The sequence below is a fragment of the Cheilinus undulatus genome, linkage group 2 (assembly GCF_018320785.1).
Source record: "Cheilinus undulatus linkage group 2, ASM1832078v1, whole genome shotgun sequence".
NCBI lineage: Eukaryota > Metazoa > Chordata > Actinopteri > Labriformes > Labridae > Cheilinus > Cheilinus undulatus.
In genome coordinates, this window is record NC_054866.1 from 2,602,567 (window position 1) to 2,623,469 (window position 20,903).

Below are 20,903 nucleotides of genomic sequence, written 5' to 3' on the forward strand. Positions count from 1 at the left end.
ACTGAAACATGTTTGTAAAGAGGAATGGTCCAAAACTCCTCCTGATTCTGATCTGCAACTACAGGAAACGTTTGGTTGAGGTTATTGCTGCCATAGGAGGGTCAACCAGTTATTAAATCCAAAGGTTCACATACTTTTTCAACCCTGCACTGTGAACGTTTACATGTTTTGTTCAATAAAAACATGAAAACATATCATTTTTTGTGCAGTATTAGTTTAAACAGACTGTGTTTGTCTGTTGTTGTGACTTAGATGAAGATCAGAACACATTTGATGACCAATTTATGCAGAAATCCAAGAAATCCCAAAGGGTTCACATACTTTTTCTTGCAACTGTAAATCAGTTATGGTTAATATGATTTGGCTTTTTTGACGAATTTACAAAAAAAGTCTCTTTAAGGTTGAACTGTAAACAGATTTATACAAAGTAATTTCATTTACATAAAAATGTAATGCCAAATAAATGACTGCATATTCACCCCCTTTATGTCAGAATTTAGTAGAGCCACCAGAACATTCCTCTTGCTGTCTTTAAACTATTTCTGTGAAGCTTTCTCTGTATGCTTCAGCTCATTGTCTTGCTGGAAAGTTAATATTCTCTCAAGCCATACTTCTCTTGCAGACTTGATATGATTGTCCTCCAGGACTTTACAGGCTGCTGTGAAGCATCCCCACAGCATGATGCTGCCACCACCGCGCTTCAGAGTGGTGATGTGCAGTGGTTGGCATCCTGTCTGATGGCAACAAGGCTCCTTATCTGTCTCATCAGACCAAAGAACTCTCTTCCTCTTGGCCATGGCGTCTCCCACACACCGAGTCATCTGAGTTTTCTTCAACAGTGTCTTTCTCTTTGCCACTCTCCCATAAAGCTCTGACTGGTGAAGAACCCGGCCAACAGTTGTTGTCTGCAGAGTCTCACCATCTCAGCTGCTGAAGCTTGGAACTCCTTCAGAGTAGTCATACGTGTCTTGGTGGCCTCTCTCTCTAGTCTCCTTCTTGTACGCCCACTCAGTTTGTGAGGACGGTCTGATCACGGCAGATTTACACATGTGACATACTCCTTAATTTCTTCATGATGGATTTAACTGAACTTCGGGGATGTTCAGACTTGTGAGAATGTTTTTGTATCCATCCCCTGATTTATACGTTTCAATAACATTTTCTTTAAGTGGCTCGGAGTGTTCTTTTGTCTTCATGGTGTAATGGTAGCAAGGAATACTGGTTAATCTGCTGGCCTCTGCTGGCCTCTCTTCATTAGCTTCCTGTTTGACTTTTTATCTCATATTTTTACCTTTTAAATTAATAAATTTAAATCTTATTTAGACCTTTTAAAGCCATGATTTTGACTTTTAGCTCATGTTTTGACCTTTTTCAACTTCAAACTTTAACTTTTATCTAATTTTTATCTTAAAAATGCATTATTTTTAATTTTATTTCATATTTTGATATTTGAAACTCATGATTAATTCATTTCTGGTGAAGATAAGGTTGATATTTTATAGTTAAATATTGACCCTGTTAGGCCCTCAGGGTAGACCCAAGTTCAAAATTTGGCCCCTGCTGTGGTTGAGTTTAACACCCCTGCCTCAGGCATTTAAGGACTTTTTTTGTCTCCTATTTTCTCAGAGAAAAAAACTGGCCTGGGAACAAATATTTCATAACATCTAATCATCAGGGGTGGGGAGAAAAATCGATACAGCATGGTTATGCGATGTTTGGTGATATATCGTATTGTCTTGTCCACCAAGTATCAAATTTTTTTCACATTAATTACTAATATGAACTGAAGTCTAGGGCTGTAGTCAACCAAAGAAAAACTTGCTCGACCAAAACTGCACCAGATCATCAATTAATCAACTGGTCATGGGACGGACCAAAAAAGAAAAAAACCTCCATGTTATTTCTACATTAAACTTATCACTGACAATGTAGTCACTGCATTTAGGTGGTAATTAAAATTCAAAATGAACCCAAAATGAACTTGAAAATCTTAATATTTTTGTGTTATAACCACCTTATGTTGTAATTAAATAATAATCCTTTTTAACAAAATGTTGCCACAACGCTGACTTTTTCAACAACGTGCTTCATGGGCTTTGGTGGGAGGGTCCTAGTGACGTTGTTTTGCCTTTCTGGGCATTTAACCTGTGATTAATTACCCTTAAAGGCATGAGTAGATTATATTTGAATAGTTATATTCATAGTTGTTTTTTTGTTTTTGTAAATTATATTTTGTAACACTAGATAACTGAAAGAATAAAAACACATGACATCTCCCTTCTAACCCCTGCAAAAAAAATGGATTCTTCCAATTAAAGTAGCACGTGCGATTGTTCGACCAATTGGATTTTGGTTGAAAAATGAGGTCATGGACCAATCAATCGACCAATCGACTTAGGCATCAGCCCTACTGAAGTCTATGATAATGGAAAAATAAAATAAATTGTTTGGACAATTGTTTATCCAGTAAGGTCGGCAGAGGTGACGGTCATTGATAAGGAGAAGGTTAGTAAAACAAACATGGCAGCACCAGGGGAAGGACATTAGGAATGCAAGCAGAGCACGAATAAGGTGGACATGACACAAGAGGTCTGCAAGAAGTGCTACATAAAAATAAAATACTGCAGAAATACAACAAACATAAGCAAGACTAATGCTAAATCAACTAAACAGCTGAAAAAAAGGTAAAGATATATCACAATATATGGTATCGCAATACTCACTGTGTTGCAAAATGTTTAAAATCACAATAAAATCAAATTGTTACTCAAGTACCATGATGATATTGTATCGTCAGGCCACTAGTGATTCCCACCCCTACTTATTATGAAACACCAAGTTTACAACACGCATGGTCTCACAGCGCTGGCACAAAGGAGAAATACTCAGAAAGAACTGTTCTTTACTTGAGATGAAGACATTTGGGGGTTTCTGAAAGGTTGGATCTTCAGCTGAGGTCAAAGGTTCTCCCTGGGAACTTTTTGAGTGATTAAACTTTATTTTGGAACTATTTTAATCACTATTGGTCCATTATTTACACTAAAAATCCAGATCTGAACAGCTGTAACTATTTCTATAACTGTAGTTGATGTATTTGATGAACACATGAGTATAACTTCAGGTCCTTTGGAGGATGAGACCCCAGATAATTGGCTTTTATTGCCTTATGATAAAAGTGCCAATGATTTTGAACCAATGATGAATCATTTGTTGTTACAACACCATGATATCAGAGAAATTACTGATGTTTTGTAATAATTACTACAGAAAAGCATGAAGGTAATAATAAAAGACTAAAGTAGAGAAGAGTCAGACCAAAACAAACTCGTATCTGTCAGAATGATTTCCTGAAACAGCATTAACATGAAATACAACGTATCATTCTCTGAAAACGAGGATTTATTACTGTTTATTTGGACCTCATCACAGTTTGCAGGGGTTCATTCCTCTCAGAGTTCTCTGATTAATCTGATGATATATACGGGCCGAACATGCCATAAGTCCAGGAACATGATATAAGACGGTCCCTCTGAGAGGTAAAAGAAGCCGGAGAGAGAGAGAGAGAGAGAGAGTTGTGCAATCCTCCTACAATCAAGTGCAAAAGATCATGAGTGTGTAGGGCACAAACACGGACCCACAGGAGGAACTCTCCACTGCCATCACCAGGAGGCCTCTGTGGAGGCAATTCCCAGAAAAACTTGGGTTATTTTCCAAATGATTCCAATGTGAAGAAAGACAGGACGCTGAGGTCTGAGCAGCTGCGTGTGTGAGCCTTTCTGTGTATTTGTGTCTTCTCTGACGCTGCGTTGCCAGGTCCTATGGCAGGAAGGTTGCCCTGGAGCGGTTAGAAGCTTTATTATGGTTTCCATCTCCATCATCTGGCTGTATGGATGGACTGTGTGTATTTGTGGATGTGCACCTGAAGCATGTATCATCTAAAGACAGTCATGCCATATTTTTCCCATTCCCTAATTCCCCTAAATGTGGTTAAACCTCCTTAAATGGTCCCAGAAGAAAATAGGAGCTCCCATCATGCCCTGCTGTCACCTTCGTCACTCAGCTCACACTATGACCTTCAGTGTGACTTCATCATTACACAGTTATGTGTAGGCGATCGTGCATTACTAAGTCTGCTCAATACAAGTCCATACAATTATCTCACACTTTCATACGCCTTCATCCACGATGTCCTGGTGCTCTTTAAGTTCTTGGTCACTAGTCAATGGGTATAAACCCCGTAAAGAGGCACACAAAACCTCAACACAAAACAGCCAAACAGGCAAATCCCTGCTGCCTTTCACCAATGAGAGAAACTACGATAATGACAAGTAGTGAAAAAGACAATCATATTTGATGAGTTTTATAACAAAATGGTAGGAAGGGGCACGCCGGTAGTCAAGTGGTTAAGGCGCGCTCCATGTATGCGAGCAGCCCGGATTCGAATCCGGCCTGAGGCCCTTTGCCGCATGTCTCTCCCCCACTCCCGTCCCTGTTTCCAAGTCTATCCACTGTCCTCCTCTATCTAATAAAGGCATGAAAAGGCCCAAAAACAAATCTTTAAAAAAAAAAAAAAAAGTTACATCAGTCATGCCTGAGGAAGATTAAAGTAGTCAGCAGAGGTTGGTGATGGTTGGATGGAAAATCACCCAAATCTGGCATTTCAATGTCTGTACAGCAAAACTGACCATGCCAACTTTCATGTCTAGGAGGTGTTTAGATATTTCTGTGTGAAACAATGCGTTTAATAAACCATCAGGTTTACTATTTCTGGAGCTATGATGTCAGTGTATCTGTAAATTATGTGTGCATTTATTCTAACTCAGAGAGAATCAGGCTGCTGATGAGACAGACCTTAACCATTAGAGCTCACAGCTATTTTTCACCATCATGTCTCGTCCGGACTTTTTGTCTTAGAAAGCTTATAAAACATCAACCCTGCGGTGCACAGTCAAGCTCTATACATCCTTTTTTTTCAGGACAACCTGGGCTTTAAGGATATATCTACTACAGTAATGTCACTTGAATTTTAAAAAAGTTATAGGACTCAAAAGGCAAAAGAAAAAAAAATCGGAACTTGAAACTCAGATTTTTTATTTTATTTATTTTATTTAACCTTTATTTAGCCAGGTAAGTCCCATTGAGATTAAAAATCTCAAAGATCTCTTTTTCAAGATTTTTATTGATGACACAAAGTTAAAAATAGTGACTAAGCCTTATCTTTGCAGAGACTTGTTCTCTAATCTCTTGGGGACAAAGCTGTGAAAAATAAACATTTTGTGACTAAAGGTTTTCAAGATATCTTCATATACACATAGAAAAAGTCCATGCGCTTTGTTGCAGTTAGATTCATTTTTGCCATTCCTCCAAGCAGTAGAGACACAACTGTTGACTACAACTCCCACAGTGTCAACAAACATGGCACTGCACACTGAAGAAAGCCAAAGAACATGATCAAAAATGGATAAAAAATGGATGAAAAGACGCTTATTATCGGATGTAACGCTGTGGATTTAATCTCCAAAGACCCTGAAAAACTAACTGAGGTTCTGGCCTTGCTACAACAGCATCCTTTAGGGCTACAGAGACATCAATGGCAACAAACGAACAGCAAAATGGCCAGCTTTTAGAGGAATAAAGAGTAAGTGTCTATGACTTATAGTTCGAAAGTTATCAGTGTTTTTATAAACTTGTCACTTCTTGTTGTATACGAATACTCCATCCTCAGATACCTGGGATAGTCAACCAAGTTCCAGGCTCAGTAGGAAATGCTCTGTAAGAGCCAAGAATGTATGAAGACCTGATTAGAAAGGCACAACAGAGAGTGTACATAGGAAAAAACAAGTCAGTACCTACAACTTACGGTTCAAAAGCTACCCAGCAATTTACAAAGGGGCATGCCTGCGGAGCGTGAGCTCTAAGGGTTAATAACTGTCTGTATTTGTGTGCACCTGCCTTCATCCCCCTTCCCTCTCCACTCCATCAGTCAGCAGAAACACTCTCTGAAAATCGCTCCAGTGGCGCTCTAACTAACTTGCAATCAACAGCTCAAGTGCTTTTGTTGAGAGTTCCAATCACAGTCAGCTAACGACTAAAACGCTGTCTAAGAAATCCATCAGAGGTTAATGAGCAGCCGATCCTGCAGGGCAGCCAAGTGTTTAACCCAGGAGTCTGCCAGGATGAGACTCAGGGGACAAACTCAGCATGCCCTGACGTTACAATTACACTGGAAATCTGTCACTAATGAGTAGAGTAGTGCTTTTTAATGAAACTTAAAGAAATGAATACCTGCTCCACCAACTCTAAGTGCACACAATAAGGCAAATAAAAGGCCCTGGATCGGCCCGTCCTGTCCTGTGCTCACTTAAGTGTGAGTCTAAACACTGGCAGGTAAAATCCAGTTGGAGTCCAGCTGATTCCCTCCCTTAGTTAAATAATCTCTCATCCCTTGTTTAGCGTGTCTGATCCTAACAGAGAAAGACATAAAGCTCTGACAAGCATGTTTTACTTCTTTGTCAATATTACTTAACTGTTAAATGTCTTTTTCTGCATGTTTAAAAGGTTTTTCTTTCCTCTCTTCAGATTTTCTTCACTTGAACGCTGTAAGAACTGAATTGACTTCCTTCAAAAAATAGTTTTCCTTTTAAGGTAACACGCCCGATAAGAACGAACCTTCCTCGTGTCTGAACCGTTAAATTAAAGCTTTGGCTAGCTTGGCATCAACAATACAAACAGCATATGTGACTATTTAAAAAAAACATCTTTTTAAATCCATAGAAGAAAAAAATTACTAAGACTCTTCTTCCCTGGCTGGGATCAGAACTTTTCGTTTAATTCTTATAAGGCAAGTTTTACTCTCATTTTTCAGTGTATAGATAAAAGCTGCACCAAATTCAGAGAGGAGAATCAAACATCTAACTCAAACAATGCCATATTTCCTCTGGAAACCCAGACACCTTCACCTGAAGCCCTGCATTGACTCACATATGAACTTAAGTGACATCCCATTCTTAATCCATAGGGTTTAATATGACGTCGGTCCACCCTTTGCTGCTATAACAGCTTCAACTCTTCTGGGAAGGCTTTCCACAGGAAGTGTGTTTATGGGAATTTTTGACCATTCTTCCAGAAGCGTATTTGTGAGGTCACACACTGATGTTGAACGAGAAGGCCTGGCTCTCAGTCTCCACTTGAATTCATCCCAAAGGTGTTCTATGGGGTTGAGGTCAGGACTCTGTGCAGGCCAGTCAAGTTGATCCACACCAAACTCTCTCATCCATGTCTTTATGGACCTTGCTTTGTGCACTGGTGCACAGTCATGTTGGAACAGGAAGGGGCCATCCCCAAACTGTTCCCACAAAGTTGGGAGCATGGAATTGTCCAAAATCTCTTGGTATGCTGAAGCATTCAGAGTTCCTTTCACTGGAACTAAGGGCCCAAGCCCAGCTCCTGAAAAACAAGCCCACACCATAATCTCCCCTCCACCAAACTTTACACTTGGCACAATGCAGTCAGACAAGTACCGTTCTCCTGGCAACCTCCAAACCCAGACTGGTCCATCAGATTGCCAGATGGAGAGGTGCGATTCGTCACTCCAGAGAACGCGTCTCCACTGCTCTAGAGTCCAGTGGCGGCGTGCTTTACACCACTGCATCCCACGCTTTGCATTGCACTTGGTGATGTATGGCTTGGATGCAGCTGCTCAGCCATAGAAACCCATTCCATCAAGCTCTCTACGCACTGTTCTTGAGCTAATCTGAAGGCCACATGAAGTTTGGAGGTCTGTAGCCATTGACTCTGCAGAAAGTTGGGGACCTCTGCTCACTCTGCGGCTCAGCATCCGCTGACCCCGCTCTGTCATTTTACGTGTCCTACCACTTGGTGGCTGAGTTGCTGTCACTTCCACTTTGTTATAATACCACTGACAGTTGACTGTGGAATATTTAGGAGTGAGGAAATTTCACCACTGGACTTGTTGCACAGGTGTCATCCTATCACAGTACCACGCTGGAATTCACTGAGCTCCTGAGAGCGAGCCATTCTTTCACAAATGTTTGTAGAAACAGTCTGCATGCCTAGGTGCTTGATTTTATACACCTGTGGACATGGAAGTGATTGGAACACCTGATTTCAATTATTTGGATGGCTGAGTGAATACTTTTGGAAATACAGTGCAGCTCTGAACCAAGCTGTCTGATGATAATTCCTCTGATTTTGACAATTCACAGATAGCTGACTGCACGATGTTGCAAGCAGATAAATGTGAAAAGGGAAATGGAAGCTTATTTAGACATCTTCCCTTTGTTTTCCTTTTTACATGGAAACTTCAGTCTGTAAACATTCCTGTCTCCTCCATATGCTGAAATTCAAGGCTGCAGAAGCTAAATTTGTCAGTAACAGTAATTCATATGCTATGAAACTGCACTGCCACCCTAGGATGGTGATGACAAGCGGCTTTTAAATATGACTCACTAATGCACCGGTATGTAATATGTTATGCAGCAAATATCTGTTAAAACAAGGCAAATTTGACTCTCTAATTTCATTGTCCTCTCTGTTTTGGAGATGTGTGCAGCTTGTGGTAAAAACAGGCCAGGATCTTCAGGTGTGGGACCTGCAGACAGTCTAAAAGCTCTGACCAGCAAACATGCACACCGAAAAGAAAATGAGGTCATCATGCAGCCGTTACTCTACAACCTCTCCATGAGTCTGAACCTGTGCATGCATTCATACCTCACTGATGATACCCACGGCACCATGGATTTTGGCCACATGACCCAAAAGAGCAGGGCACTGCTGTCCCACAATCCTTAGCGTTGGCAAAAAGCTGACCAGGGAGGAAGGACTGGCCTGTGACACGTCCACGAGAGCGCCCAGCAGGGCCTCGGTCAGGGATTGGTCTCCTAGGTAACTGACGAGTACAGGCACCTGGGGGCTCAGCATCTTAAGAGGTGAGAAGAAGCACAGAGAGAAGAAGGAGGTGTTATTCATTATTGCTGATGACAGCAGTAAACCTGTCAGCACTCTGGGAGGCTTGATGTGTCTTTAATGAAGGCTAGAGGTGAGAGGAGCAACCTTGGAGCGGGATGAAGGGGCTGCTGACTAATAATAAACAAAAGCTTAACTGTAGGACCGTCTGGACACTGAGTGAATGAACAGTTCCTCCTCATTATCTGGACTGCACGAGACTGGATCAGACAATCGATGGCAAACATCTCCATCCCTCCTGCTGCTCCTTAATGAGTCTGAGTAATCACATTCATCAATTAACGTTATGTAATTTCAGACTCTCATATCTGAGACATTCTCTGTCTTTCCAGCCCTCCATCTCTTCCAGTAAGCGAGTTTTGGAAGTCTGTTCTTTGGTAAGCTTTGCGATGAGTGAAGCTACAATCACAATAGAAATATTTAGAGCATCGGTGCGGGGGGTTGAGATCAGAATAACTCCAGATGGCTGCTTTCATCTCCCCAGAGCTTCACATGTGAGTGAGACGATCCATGTTTCAGCACCATGTGCTGTTTGCTGGTATGTGGTACTTTCCCCTCATGTTAAACATCAGGAGCTCAGCTCCACAGTATGAAGGATTAAGGGAATTCCTACTGAGAAATGTTTACTCCACATTCACCGCTCTATTTCTTCACTTCTAACTACGTTCCAGTGGTATTTTTGACATTTCCAAATGAGCTCATTACACGATACGGCCCTGTTGAATGGTAAATGTTCCTATTAATCCTGACTCAATGGTACAAGCACACATACTTCACTTTAAAACAAGGCCAAGTTAAATATAAAGCTCGAGCTATAAACATGAAGCTGTTTTAATAAAACCTCTCAAACTAAAACAGCACCACAACTTCATTAGGAAGTGAAATAATAACATAAAAACAGCCGGGTGGCTACTTCTGTTAAGTGATGCTAGCCTGTGATTTATTGACAGTTATTCAAGGCTGACAAAACCAGAGCCAACATAAAGTTTTCACAAGTATGATGCATGTTATTTGCAGAAAGGCTGTTGGCAAAGGTGCCGTAGTAAAAGTGAGATGAACTGGCTTTAGAAAAACCGCACACTCACGAGTGGATGCTGCTCTGCCACCATCTGAATGAGTCTGATCAGGTGTTGTTGCTCCGGGGAGTCCAGCTGTGGGATCATCGCAGTCAGACTGCCCAGATGACAGTGGATGATGTCGGGTTGTCTGGGGTAGACGGAGGGCAACACTCGTAACAGCATGTGGTTACCTGATGGATAAAGAGATGGAGACGTCTCTGAGCATTGGGGTCACAAAAAATACCAACATTTTAGAAACTAATGATCATGCTTATAGAATTAATCTTCAGGAAAAAAAGCTTAAATCATTGCTAAATTGTGAATCCATTTCACTAACCAAAACTGTTGGAAAAAACAGCCTAACATGTTTTAAAGAACCTTCCCAGGAGAGGTCAGCGCAACAACAACTCATCCTAGCAGTCACAAAAGAACCCAGAATGACATCCCAAGACCTGCAGGCCTCACTGGTGTCAGTTTAGGTCAGAGTTCATGACTCAACCATGGGACTCATGGGGAACAATGGCATCATGGGAGAGTTCCAAGGCCAAAACCACTGCTGACAAAAAAGAGCACAAAGGCTCGTCTCACATTTGCCAAGAAACATCCTGATGATCCCCGAGACTTTTGGAGAAATATTCTGTGGACTGACCAGATAAAAGCTGAACTTTCTGGAAGGTGTGCGGCCCGTTACATCTGGCGTTAAAATAACACAGCATTTGATAAAAAGAACTTCATTCCAACAGTCAAACATGGTGGTGGCAGTGTGATGGTCTGGGGCTGCTTTGCTGCTTCAGGACCTGGACCACTTGCTGTGATTGATGGAACCATGAATTCTGCTGTCTACCAGAAAATCCTGAAGGTGAATGTCCGACAGTCAGTTCATCAGTTCATGCCCTCAAGCTCAAATGCTCTTGGGTTATGCAGCAGGACAATGACCTGAAATATACCAGCAAGTCCTCCTCTGAATGGCTCAAGAAAAACAAAAATGAATGTTTTGAAGTGGCCACGTCAAAATCCATTTGAGTTGCTTGTGGTGTGACCTTAAACAGGCAGAAAACCCTCCAATATGGCTGAGTTATAACAATTCTGCAAAGAAGAGTGGGCCAAATTTCCTCCACAGTGATGAGAAAGACTCATCTCCAGTTATCACAAATGCTTGATTTCAGTTTTTGCTGCTAAGGGAGGCACAACCAGTTATTAGGTTCAGGGGGCGATTACTTTTCACACAGGGCCAGACAGGTTTGGATTTTTCCCCCCTTAAAAAATTAGATAATCATTCAGAAACTGCATTTTCTACTTACTTGGGTTGTCTTTGTGAAATATAAAAATTGGTTTGATGATTTGAAACATTTAAATGTGATAAATATGCAAAAAAAAAACCTCAGGAATCAGAAAGGGAGCAAATACTTTTTCACGGCACTGTACATGTGTTTCTACTTTGTTGTCAACCACAGTTAAGTCAACCATGAGTGAAGGTTAAATATGCACTCCATCTTTCTTTTAATGCTACACTAATCAGGACATATCAAACACAAAAACACAGAATCAGACCACACTGTTGATCTCCTGTGGTTTTCAGTAACATGAACGCTAACAGAATCCCAGTCTGACAAACAGAAACATCGTTCTGGCTGAAAAATGTGAGTGATGACTAATAAATCCTGAACACATCAGAGCAGTTCCAACCAGCAGAAAGCTTTTCTGTTCATCTGCAGCAGATCATCTGTACTGTATGTGTTCTAGTTAACACTGTTTCTCAGTAGCTCCCTTATCATTAAAAAAGACTTTCTGGCACCAAAACACGCTGTTTGAATCTGGAATTTCCTTTTGAAGTTGCTTGTGGTGTTTGGTAAGATGGTGCATATTTGATGTTCAGTTCCTCAGAAATCCCCCCTCATGACACAACATCTGTGTCCATGAAGTCAAATTTCCTCCATTTGTCGTCCATATTCCAGCAAATATGCAGAAGCACGTAAAAAGAAAGTCATTACTGGAGCATGACTAGACGTATCAGAAAATCAGCACGCAGCACGACAGAAGCCATGGTATTACCCAACAGCCTTTGACTCACGTATGAACATCTTTGAGCAATATTCATATTTCTGAACAAAGGCTGTTGTTCTCAAATGTTAGCTTCATTACTGATGACATTTCAGGATTTTAAACACTGACTGATGTGTCCTTTGATGAACCAGAAACCAGAGTACATTTTAAACTTTGGTCAACATTTTTACTACTGAGGGGAAAGCTTGTATCTGTTAATTCACTTATGAGCACATAAAGCATATTTATCCAGTGCTTAATACATTTATTAAACCACCACCTAAAGTAAGGTATATATCACAGCTGCCCTACATTAACAGCATTGGTAATTACCAAAATCATTTTTATGTTTCTGCAATGGTTAATACACCAATATGTAGAAGCTCTTTAACCCAAATGATATTTTTAATGCTAAAATATAATTATTATTGTTATCCATGAATTTTCACATTTACTGATTTACAAAAAACTGAAAAAACAGTAAAGCACATTAATATTTCTTGATTAATATGTCAAATTATAGTTATTTACTGTCATTCCTGAACAGAAAAATGAGTTTTAGTGCTTGAATGTTATGCTTGATTCATTTCTGACTTCTCAGAGAAGCCCAGTGAGCCGGCTCAAACTTGGGTGAATTTAGTCTGAAATTCCTCATTCCTGTTCAAAATGGTAAAACGTGGAGAGTTGACTGAAAATGAAAGAGTCTGCATTAAAGCCCTTCATGATGCTGGATGGTCTCTGAGACAAATATGGAAAGACTTAAAGTGTTCTCACAGTGTGGTCAAGTCTGCTTTGGAGTCAGTTGCCCAGACTGGTTCTTACAAAATGCTCCAAGGAAGAGGCAGGAAACCAAAGTTAACTGGAGCAGATGTCAGACACCTCAAGATCTGAAGTACTAGAGACAGAAGGAAGAGCACTGCTGATCTTCAGGCAGAGATGAATGCTTCTAGATCAGAGTCTGAGAAAGTCTCCACCATAAGCAGACGACTGAGGGAACAAGGCTTAAAGGGAAGAATAGCTGCTAAGAAGCCATTATTGAGGCCTGCAAACATCAACAGCTAGAAACTATCTGGAGCTCGATAACAAAAGAGAGTGTGGAAAAGTCCATAAAAACAATGGCAGCAAGAATGACAGCTGTTATCAAGGCCAAAGGAGGCCATACAAAATATGACATTTTTTGGTTATTATGTGTGAAAAAGGAATATTTAGTTGTTTCAGTTTGTTATTTGCCAAATAAATAATAATAACATTTTTAGTTTCAAAAAAGTTTTTGAAAGATTTCTAAAATATTTGTTTTCTCATTTTAATGACAGGTGGTCCAATAAATTTAAAGACTGTATATATTGGCTATATCAACATTTATTTTGTCTTTTCTTTTTATTTTGCATTTGAAAATAAATGTTAAGTCCATATTGCCAATGTGAAGCAGTTTTTCCCATGGTGTCGATTAGTAACTCCAGCAGTTGAAGAGCTCTATTTTATGATGCTGACTTTTAGATTGATTAATTTAAGGCCACACATTTTACCTTTTTAAGACAAGTTTATTTTGGTCTCAGTGGTCCCCAAAACATGCCTGGGAAGTCTGTTGCTAAAAAAAAAAACACTCCAGTATTGTTTCAGCCCTGCTCAGAATGAGCTGTTTCTGTGTCTGTGGCTTTAAATGTTAATGAGCTGTCTGACTCCGCCCCTGACCCATACTGGCATAATGGGTATAGCTCTCCTGATCCTCCTCTCAGCTGGCAGCAGAGAGGAAGATCAGGAGAGGAGGGCGGAGCTTTCTTCCAAGCGGGGAGGGCCAACTGAACCTGGAGGCGGTGCTAACTCCCCACATGACATCATGAGGAGAAAATCTGAGAACGACTTGTTTCAGCACAAATTTACTAAAAAGTGGAAAAAGGAAGGGGGGTTCTGGTACTTGAGGGGATTGTAGACAGACCAGGGGCACATATTTCTGTTAGAAAAGCCTGAAAAAGTGATTTTTGCATAATATATCCCCTTTAAATGAGTGCTGGGCTTCTACACCATCGTGGTCTGAAACCAGGACTTTGGAGCTAGGAGACTGCTTTGAAGAGCGTATTCTGTGAAATACACTGTTTAACCTCCTCATGCATGTGCATATGCTGACGTTACATGTAGGCTTTCCTACAGCAGAGTAAATATTCTGCTTCAGAGTGTCCACTGAAGTTTGAGTAACTTCCTTGAGTTATTGGGACGATATTTTGGGGACTTTGCTTAGAAAATTTGAATATATTGTCATGAAACAAAAATTGGGGGGGGCATTTTTGCATTAAGGGCTGCACGGCGGTGCAGGGGTTAGCGCTGTTGCCTCAGAGCAGGAAGGCTACTTGTTCACTTCCTGGTCAGGTCCTTACTGTGAGGAGTTTGCATGTTCTCCCCGTGCATGCGTGGGTTCTCTCCGGGTATCCGGCTTCCTTCCACATCCAAAGACGTGGTTGTTAGGTTAACTGATCACTCTCAGATTGGCCATAGGTGTGAGTGTGAGCATGCCTGGTTGTCTGTTTCTACATGTCAGCCCTGTGATTGACTGGCGACCAGTCAAGGGTGTACCCTGCCTCTCACCCAATGACAGCTGGGATGGGCTCCAGCCCCCCCAAACAGGATAAGCGGGTGGGCTGGGGAATTTAATTGCTTTATTGAAGACACTGATAATTTTTAGATTAATCTCATTTTGTTTGAGAAAAAAACATCCCTAAGTATTGCAGGATTTTGTATTCTAAAAAAACTTTGATGTTTGCTTAATGTGCATAAAATCTCTGCTGCAAAAGAAATATAAACCTGGTATTTTGACACAATTCAAGTTAAAGAAATATTCCAACTGTTGTTGCAAAAAAAAAAAATCTGTTGAATGAAGCTGATATATTTTGTTTGGGTCAAAGCATTCAATCACAGATCAAACTGCCAACATTCCTGTCTAAAGGGACATTCCACTAACAATCAGCATCCAGCTAACAGCATGAATCTTTCACTTTTTTATCCTTAATCAAAATTTAAATATTCATGTCTAGTAGAGTGGCTACACTGCCATTTTCTAGAACATCTTCTCCATGTTTCATACTAGAGGGTTAAGATATTTCATAAAACCTTACAGTATAAACTTTAAAAAGAAGCTACAGGTGATCCACATCTATACATCCCTTTAGTCACAGGCTTGATTCTGTGACACAACTTTAACTGATCGACCACGGGAACTGAATGTACAGAACGGCTCAGTGCAAGGGCAGAGGAGGAGAAGAAGAGTCAGTGGCTCCTGCTCCATCCCTTCTGTTCCCTTTACCCATAGATCACACTATAAAACATCCCGGGAACACACCCATCTCTACACTTAACGACACAAATCACCATAAAAGAGACAGATTCAGCACAAGCACAGAGAGAAAGAGCCGGCAGTGACCATAAAGCTGAGCTTGTACTTTTACTGATCTGTTCAGAGGAATGTTAAAAGGCAGAAGACCACGAGTTGGTACCGAAACACATAGATTAGGATTTATAGAGCTAACCTGTTACAGCACATTCACACATTAAAGCACAGGCAGAACATGCACAGCCTGGCTGGACTGAATGTACTGCCTTCAAGCATGTAGCCAGGGGGGTTTGGATGGTCTTAAAGACCCCCTGATGCATATTACTGCCACAGGTCCAAAATGAAAGCCCTTCTTCATAATAACAATGTGTCCCCTATTTAAATAAAAAATCTCAGTTTGACAAAATATAGAAATCTGAGCCAAACAAGAGCTAACACTGAAGACTGTCAGACCAATCAGAGTCATTTAAGGAGAAAGAGGCGGGATCTGGTTGGAACAATGGTATCCAGTGGCAAGATTAGCGTGGATGTAGCTATAGTGGTAAGAACTGCAATGAAAGGTTTTTCTTGCTGGTAAGGAAGGAACTCTACACCTTCTTTGTTTTTCTGACTGTCCCATAAAACGTGTGATGGACACAACATTTGTCCAATCACTGTCTCGGTTGTTTTCAAACTTCCTTCCCTTTCCAAACACCATCTATGGGTCGTTGTCCGAGTGGATGTTAAATTCGACCCATGCTATGGATAAGTGGCACAGTCTATCAGGTTTTACCAAAGCCATTTTCTGGTCTGGTCTGGCCCAGAGGGGTATTTACAGCCCCCCAACACAGCAGCCTATGTTGACCAATGGAGGGTGTTAGACTATGAGTAGTGATGTCCTCTGGAGGATATCCCACACTGGATGGTCCAGCTGATTCTGGTACAGAGAGTGCTGTGAAGTATGGTGGCTCAACGTCTGATTTGATTTTGGGGTGAGGCAGGGGTGTGTCTTAGCCCCTCCATTACAACACCTGTATGAACTAGATACTGGTATTAACAGGGGAATACAGATCACTGATCTGGACTCTGGTGATGATGTTGTGATCCTTGAGGAGACTGTAGATGTCCTCGTTGGGACTCTTTACTTGCTGAGCGAGGAGGCTCAAATGTTGGGCCAAAACAAAGATCCAGGCATCCGGGGATGCCTGGATCCAGGCATCCGGGGATGCCTTGGATGGTGCCGCTGAATCTGTGACTGTGAATGGTGGGAGCATGGAAGTTGCAGAGCAGTTCACCTAGCTTGGCAGCATAATCCATCGATCCGTTGACCACAAGGATGAAATTAACAGCAGCCTTGGCCCCACACGTAGGGCTATTGGTTCGCTGAGCAAGGCAGTGTGGTGCCTACTTCATCTGAGCATGCAGACAAAAGTCATAGTCTTCTGGTCCTCAGTCCTCCTGGTCTAACTTTACGCTGAGAACCTACAGGAGAGACCTAGATGTTGTGGATGGCCAGAGAGAACTTCTCTTAGGCACATCTTTGGGTAGTGTTGGCAAGACCGTGTCTCTAATGCTGAGGTGCTCAGGAAAAGGGGGGTGGGAAGGGTCAGCTGCTGGATACAGGAGTAGTAGCTACATTTCTACAGCACCTGGCACGCTTTCCAAGACCTGATCACAGCAAACTGGGCCCCCAGGACCTGGTGGCTTGGACCAGACCTTCAGGAGCTGCCATGTGCGTTGTGAAGGTGTCAGCTAGGAGCGGTACAGACCGAGGTTGATCAAAATGCTGAACCGGGCTCAACCTGACCAACACAGCGATCTGATTTTAGCCTGATTTTAGTATTTTTTCAAAACGTAAGTGGAGGAACTGCACGAAGGTCTGAATACCGGGCTGGCTGTGAGCCTGGTTTGGATCATTTGTTAACAAGCCCGATCACAGATCGCATGGCCTCGTCATCTGGGGGAGGCCTCACTTTTGGGGACTTTTTCCCCCACTAAACAGCCTGATGTTTGGCTGATAAATATTCTGAAAGAAGTAAACACTCCGTTTTTACCACACATAAGCTTTTCATAGGGGTCACACGTCAATAAATTAATGCTTTATTTATTTTTGAGACGATGTTTGAATTCAATCAATAAGCACACAGTGCCAGCTTAACCTGGCTCTCTCTGCTTAAGAAGTGGGCCTCATACAAGGAAGAGGGCCTCATTTAAGAGTCTGCCTAGGCTCTTATTGGCCACAGGAATCCCTGTGTTTATACTTTGACTGATACTTGTGAATCCACTAACACGTGATGAATGCGCGTGCATGTCTAGGATGTGATCTTAATGCCATCTTTCCACCAACGTCATCCTGAATCAGAAATCTCCGTACATTTTCCTTGATGACCTTTAGTCTTTCTTGTCTGCAAAGGCGACATTTTTGAAAGGTTTCTCTGTTTTCCAAGGAATGTGAGAACTGATCTGTCAAACTATTGTTAGTTTTCTGTGAAGAGGCAGGGCGAGAGAACATGATGGCTGTTTATCGCTGAGCTGTGTCCCAAATGTCACATTTGAATCCAAAGGCGAGAAACTAAACAAAATGATGAACATAGAAACACTGGTGACAGCCATTCTTACCAGAATTCTTATTGTTTAACAATATTTTTTCTCTTCTATATTAAAATGTCTGTGTGAATACTTCTCCTAAAGCCACTAAAACAGACAATAATACTGAGAGTCCAGGGGAAAATGATTTTCAGAGCATGAGTATGCTGTAGGCACTGCTCTTATAAAAGCCTTAAGAGTAAAGAGAAAGCCATAAAACAGAAGTATCACTTACTCTGCTTCAACAAGAGCGGCCCTAAACAGTCACTCTAGGACAGGGGTCATCAAGGACATCTGCACAAGGGCCAGATTGAGTCTCAGCAGAAACTCTGGGGGCCAGATTTCCAAATACACAAAAATTAAATTAACATATTGGTCTGATTTAAATATTATTGCAGTAGTATTTGTATTGTCTTTTAAACTACAGAAGATTTGTATTCATCACCAGTGAGATCTATCCCTACTATCTACAATGCAGAAGGACACAAGGAGACAGGCCTGACAACAGGACTGGCCAGACCCCTGAAAATCACAGAGAATGGGCCCTGCCTAATTGTCATTTAGCACCAATATTAACTCATTTTGACACTTTTAACCCCTTTTTTATACTTTTTGCCCCTTTAACCCAATTTTTGCATGATTTTAACCCCTTTTAAACCACTTTTCCTGCATGATTTATCTCCTTTGTGCCACTCTTTTATCCATTTTTGCCACTTTTCTTCTATTTTTGCCACTTGTTAAACCTTTTTCTTACATCTTTTTCCACAGTTTTTGCAACTTTAAAACCATTTTTCCCAGTTTAAACCAATTGTTGATACTTTTGGCCCCTTTTTGCCTAATTAACCCAGATTTTAACCCCCTTTAAACCACTTTTTTCTGCATGTTTTATCCCCTTTATGCCACTCTATTATCAATTGTTGCCACTTTTTAACCCCTTTTCATTACTTTCTTGCACAATTTTTTGTCATTTGTAACCAGTTTTTGATACCTTTTTCCCCTTTTGTTCCTCCTTACCTTTTTTTTTTTTTTTTAAATTTTAACCTCTTTTCACAACTTTTTTCTGCCAATTGCAACACTTCTGCCAATCTTAACCATTTTTAAAATATGGACTAATTTTGACAGTAAATTTCCGTAAAAACAGATCAGTTAGTCATTCTAAAACTAATTCAGTGTTAATTGTTTGTGGGATGGATTTAACAGCTGCAGAAATTTAAAGCAGAAGGATACTCTTAAAATCTTCTTTTCCTCCTTTTCTGAATTTAATGCTCCATCAGGGGCCGGACAGGAAGCTTTGGGAGGCCTGATGTGGCCCCCGGGCCACCAGTTGATGATCAGTGCTCTAGGACTTCCAATTCAAAGTCACACTTTTAAAATTGACTACACAGTCATCAGCGTAAAAGCTTTTCACCCAAACACTGGCCTAGTGAAGGCTTTTGATTATCTACTTAACTATCACTGATATTTGGTGGTGTATTTTATTTTAATGAAGCCAGCACTTTGGCATAAATCTCAGTAAACTGGCCAACAATCGAATCTAAAGCCTGCAAGAGAGGGGTCATTCAAATACAGTTTGGTGAATTTGGCCATAAACACAAGTAACAAACATTTCTTTGCAAGATGATAAAACAAAAAGCAAATCACATCCAGTGCTGTGCAGAAGCTGAGATATCTGAATATGTACCAAAATAATGGAGCTCCAGACCAGCAGAGAGAATGGAAGGCAGATCATTTCCATCTAAAGTGATGTCAAAGAGAAACTCTACCAAAAAAGGCCATGTTTCAAGTTGTTTACAACTATGCCAAGTATCACAAGTGCAAAGATGTTAACATTCTTAATACTTGAGCGACTTTAGTGGCCTGGAGGTTGTGAAATATTCAGGCATACAAATTTTAAAAACCTTTAAAAAGCTCACAGAGAACTGGCAGCAGGCAAGAATTAAAAAGCTTCTGTCTCCAACCTGGACGAGTGTCACACAACACTTGGCTTTAGCACATTAAACTCTAATCTCACCGTGTTTCCTCAGCTAAAGTCCAGCTAGTCTTCCTCATTGTGATAGGAAGTGCCTCTCGGTTCAGGGATTCAGATCATTTGGCTCAGCTCAGTAAAGCTGATTGGCTCCCAACGGCTCTCCATTTGGCATCAGTTGGACTTTTTAAAAGTAAATAAAATACTACAAAGGATAGAGGTAAGGTAAGGAAACTGGCTCTCAAATGGGAGCTAGCCACCGTGGCTCACATAAAAAAGAGCTGTTCATACGACAAGCTTGTTTGTGAACAGCTCAGCCCCACAAGGTTTATTCAGTTGATAGTACATCACAGTCCTGTCACGTTCTGACCGGGCCCAAACGGTTCAGATGGGAGCTTTGCAAGATGGATTCACCAGTGAGAAACACGGAAACAGGTGAATCCATCTGCTTCGCAAAGTTACTAAGGATGTGCATTTCATGGAAATGAACTCATTAAAAGCTCCTGCTGTTATTTGAAAAATCAATTATTCTACAAGATGGACCAGGATGTTTATCCAAGTATTTTTAGCTTAATGCTAACAAATATTTGACAGTCTTATAAACAGGCTTACACACTTAGCATTGCTTTGTTTTAAATTTAACTTAAGAAATGATCTCTCACCCTTAAAAAAACAAGTTAAAGAGATCGGTTAACTGAGTATTTACATGAAAAATTATCCATAACATGGATCATTTCTTAAGTAAGTTTCTTTTTTATTCAGCTGTGTCACAGCATATCACAGCTTTCTTCTTCTGCTGCTATTTAAAGTCGGTTAATAGTTTCTGATGCCCTACAGCCTCAGTTTGGCAGTAGTGGAAAATCACAACGAATGAGATAACATTTATATATCTATGATGTTCAATAAATTAATGATTGAATATTTGAAAATCTATGCCCTCTCTATCCCAGCCTCCTCCTTAGAC

General features: G+C 40.9%; 1 protein-coding gene across 1 annotated transcript in view; it reads right to left on the reverse strand.

The window, feature by feature from the left end:
- Positions 1–20,903, reverse strand: part of veph1 (ventricular zone expressed PH domain-containing 1) — a 177,176-nt gene that overhangs the window by 88,374 nt on the left and 67,899 nt on the right. Inside the window, exons 4-5 of the mRNA XM_041812953.1 lie at positions 10,071–10,234; positions 8,731–8,940 (exon numbers count right to left, since the gene is read on the reverse strand). Of these exons, the coding sequence (XP_041668887.1) occupies positions 8,731–8,940; positions 10,071–10,234 (374 nt within the window). The remainder of the gene's footprint in view (positions 1–8,730; positions 8,941–10,070; positions 10,235–20,903) is intronic.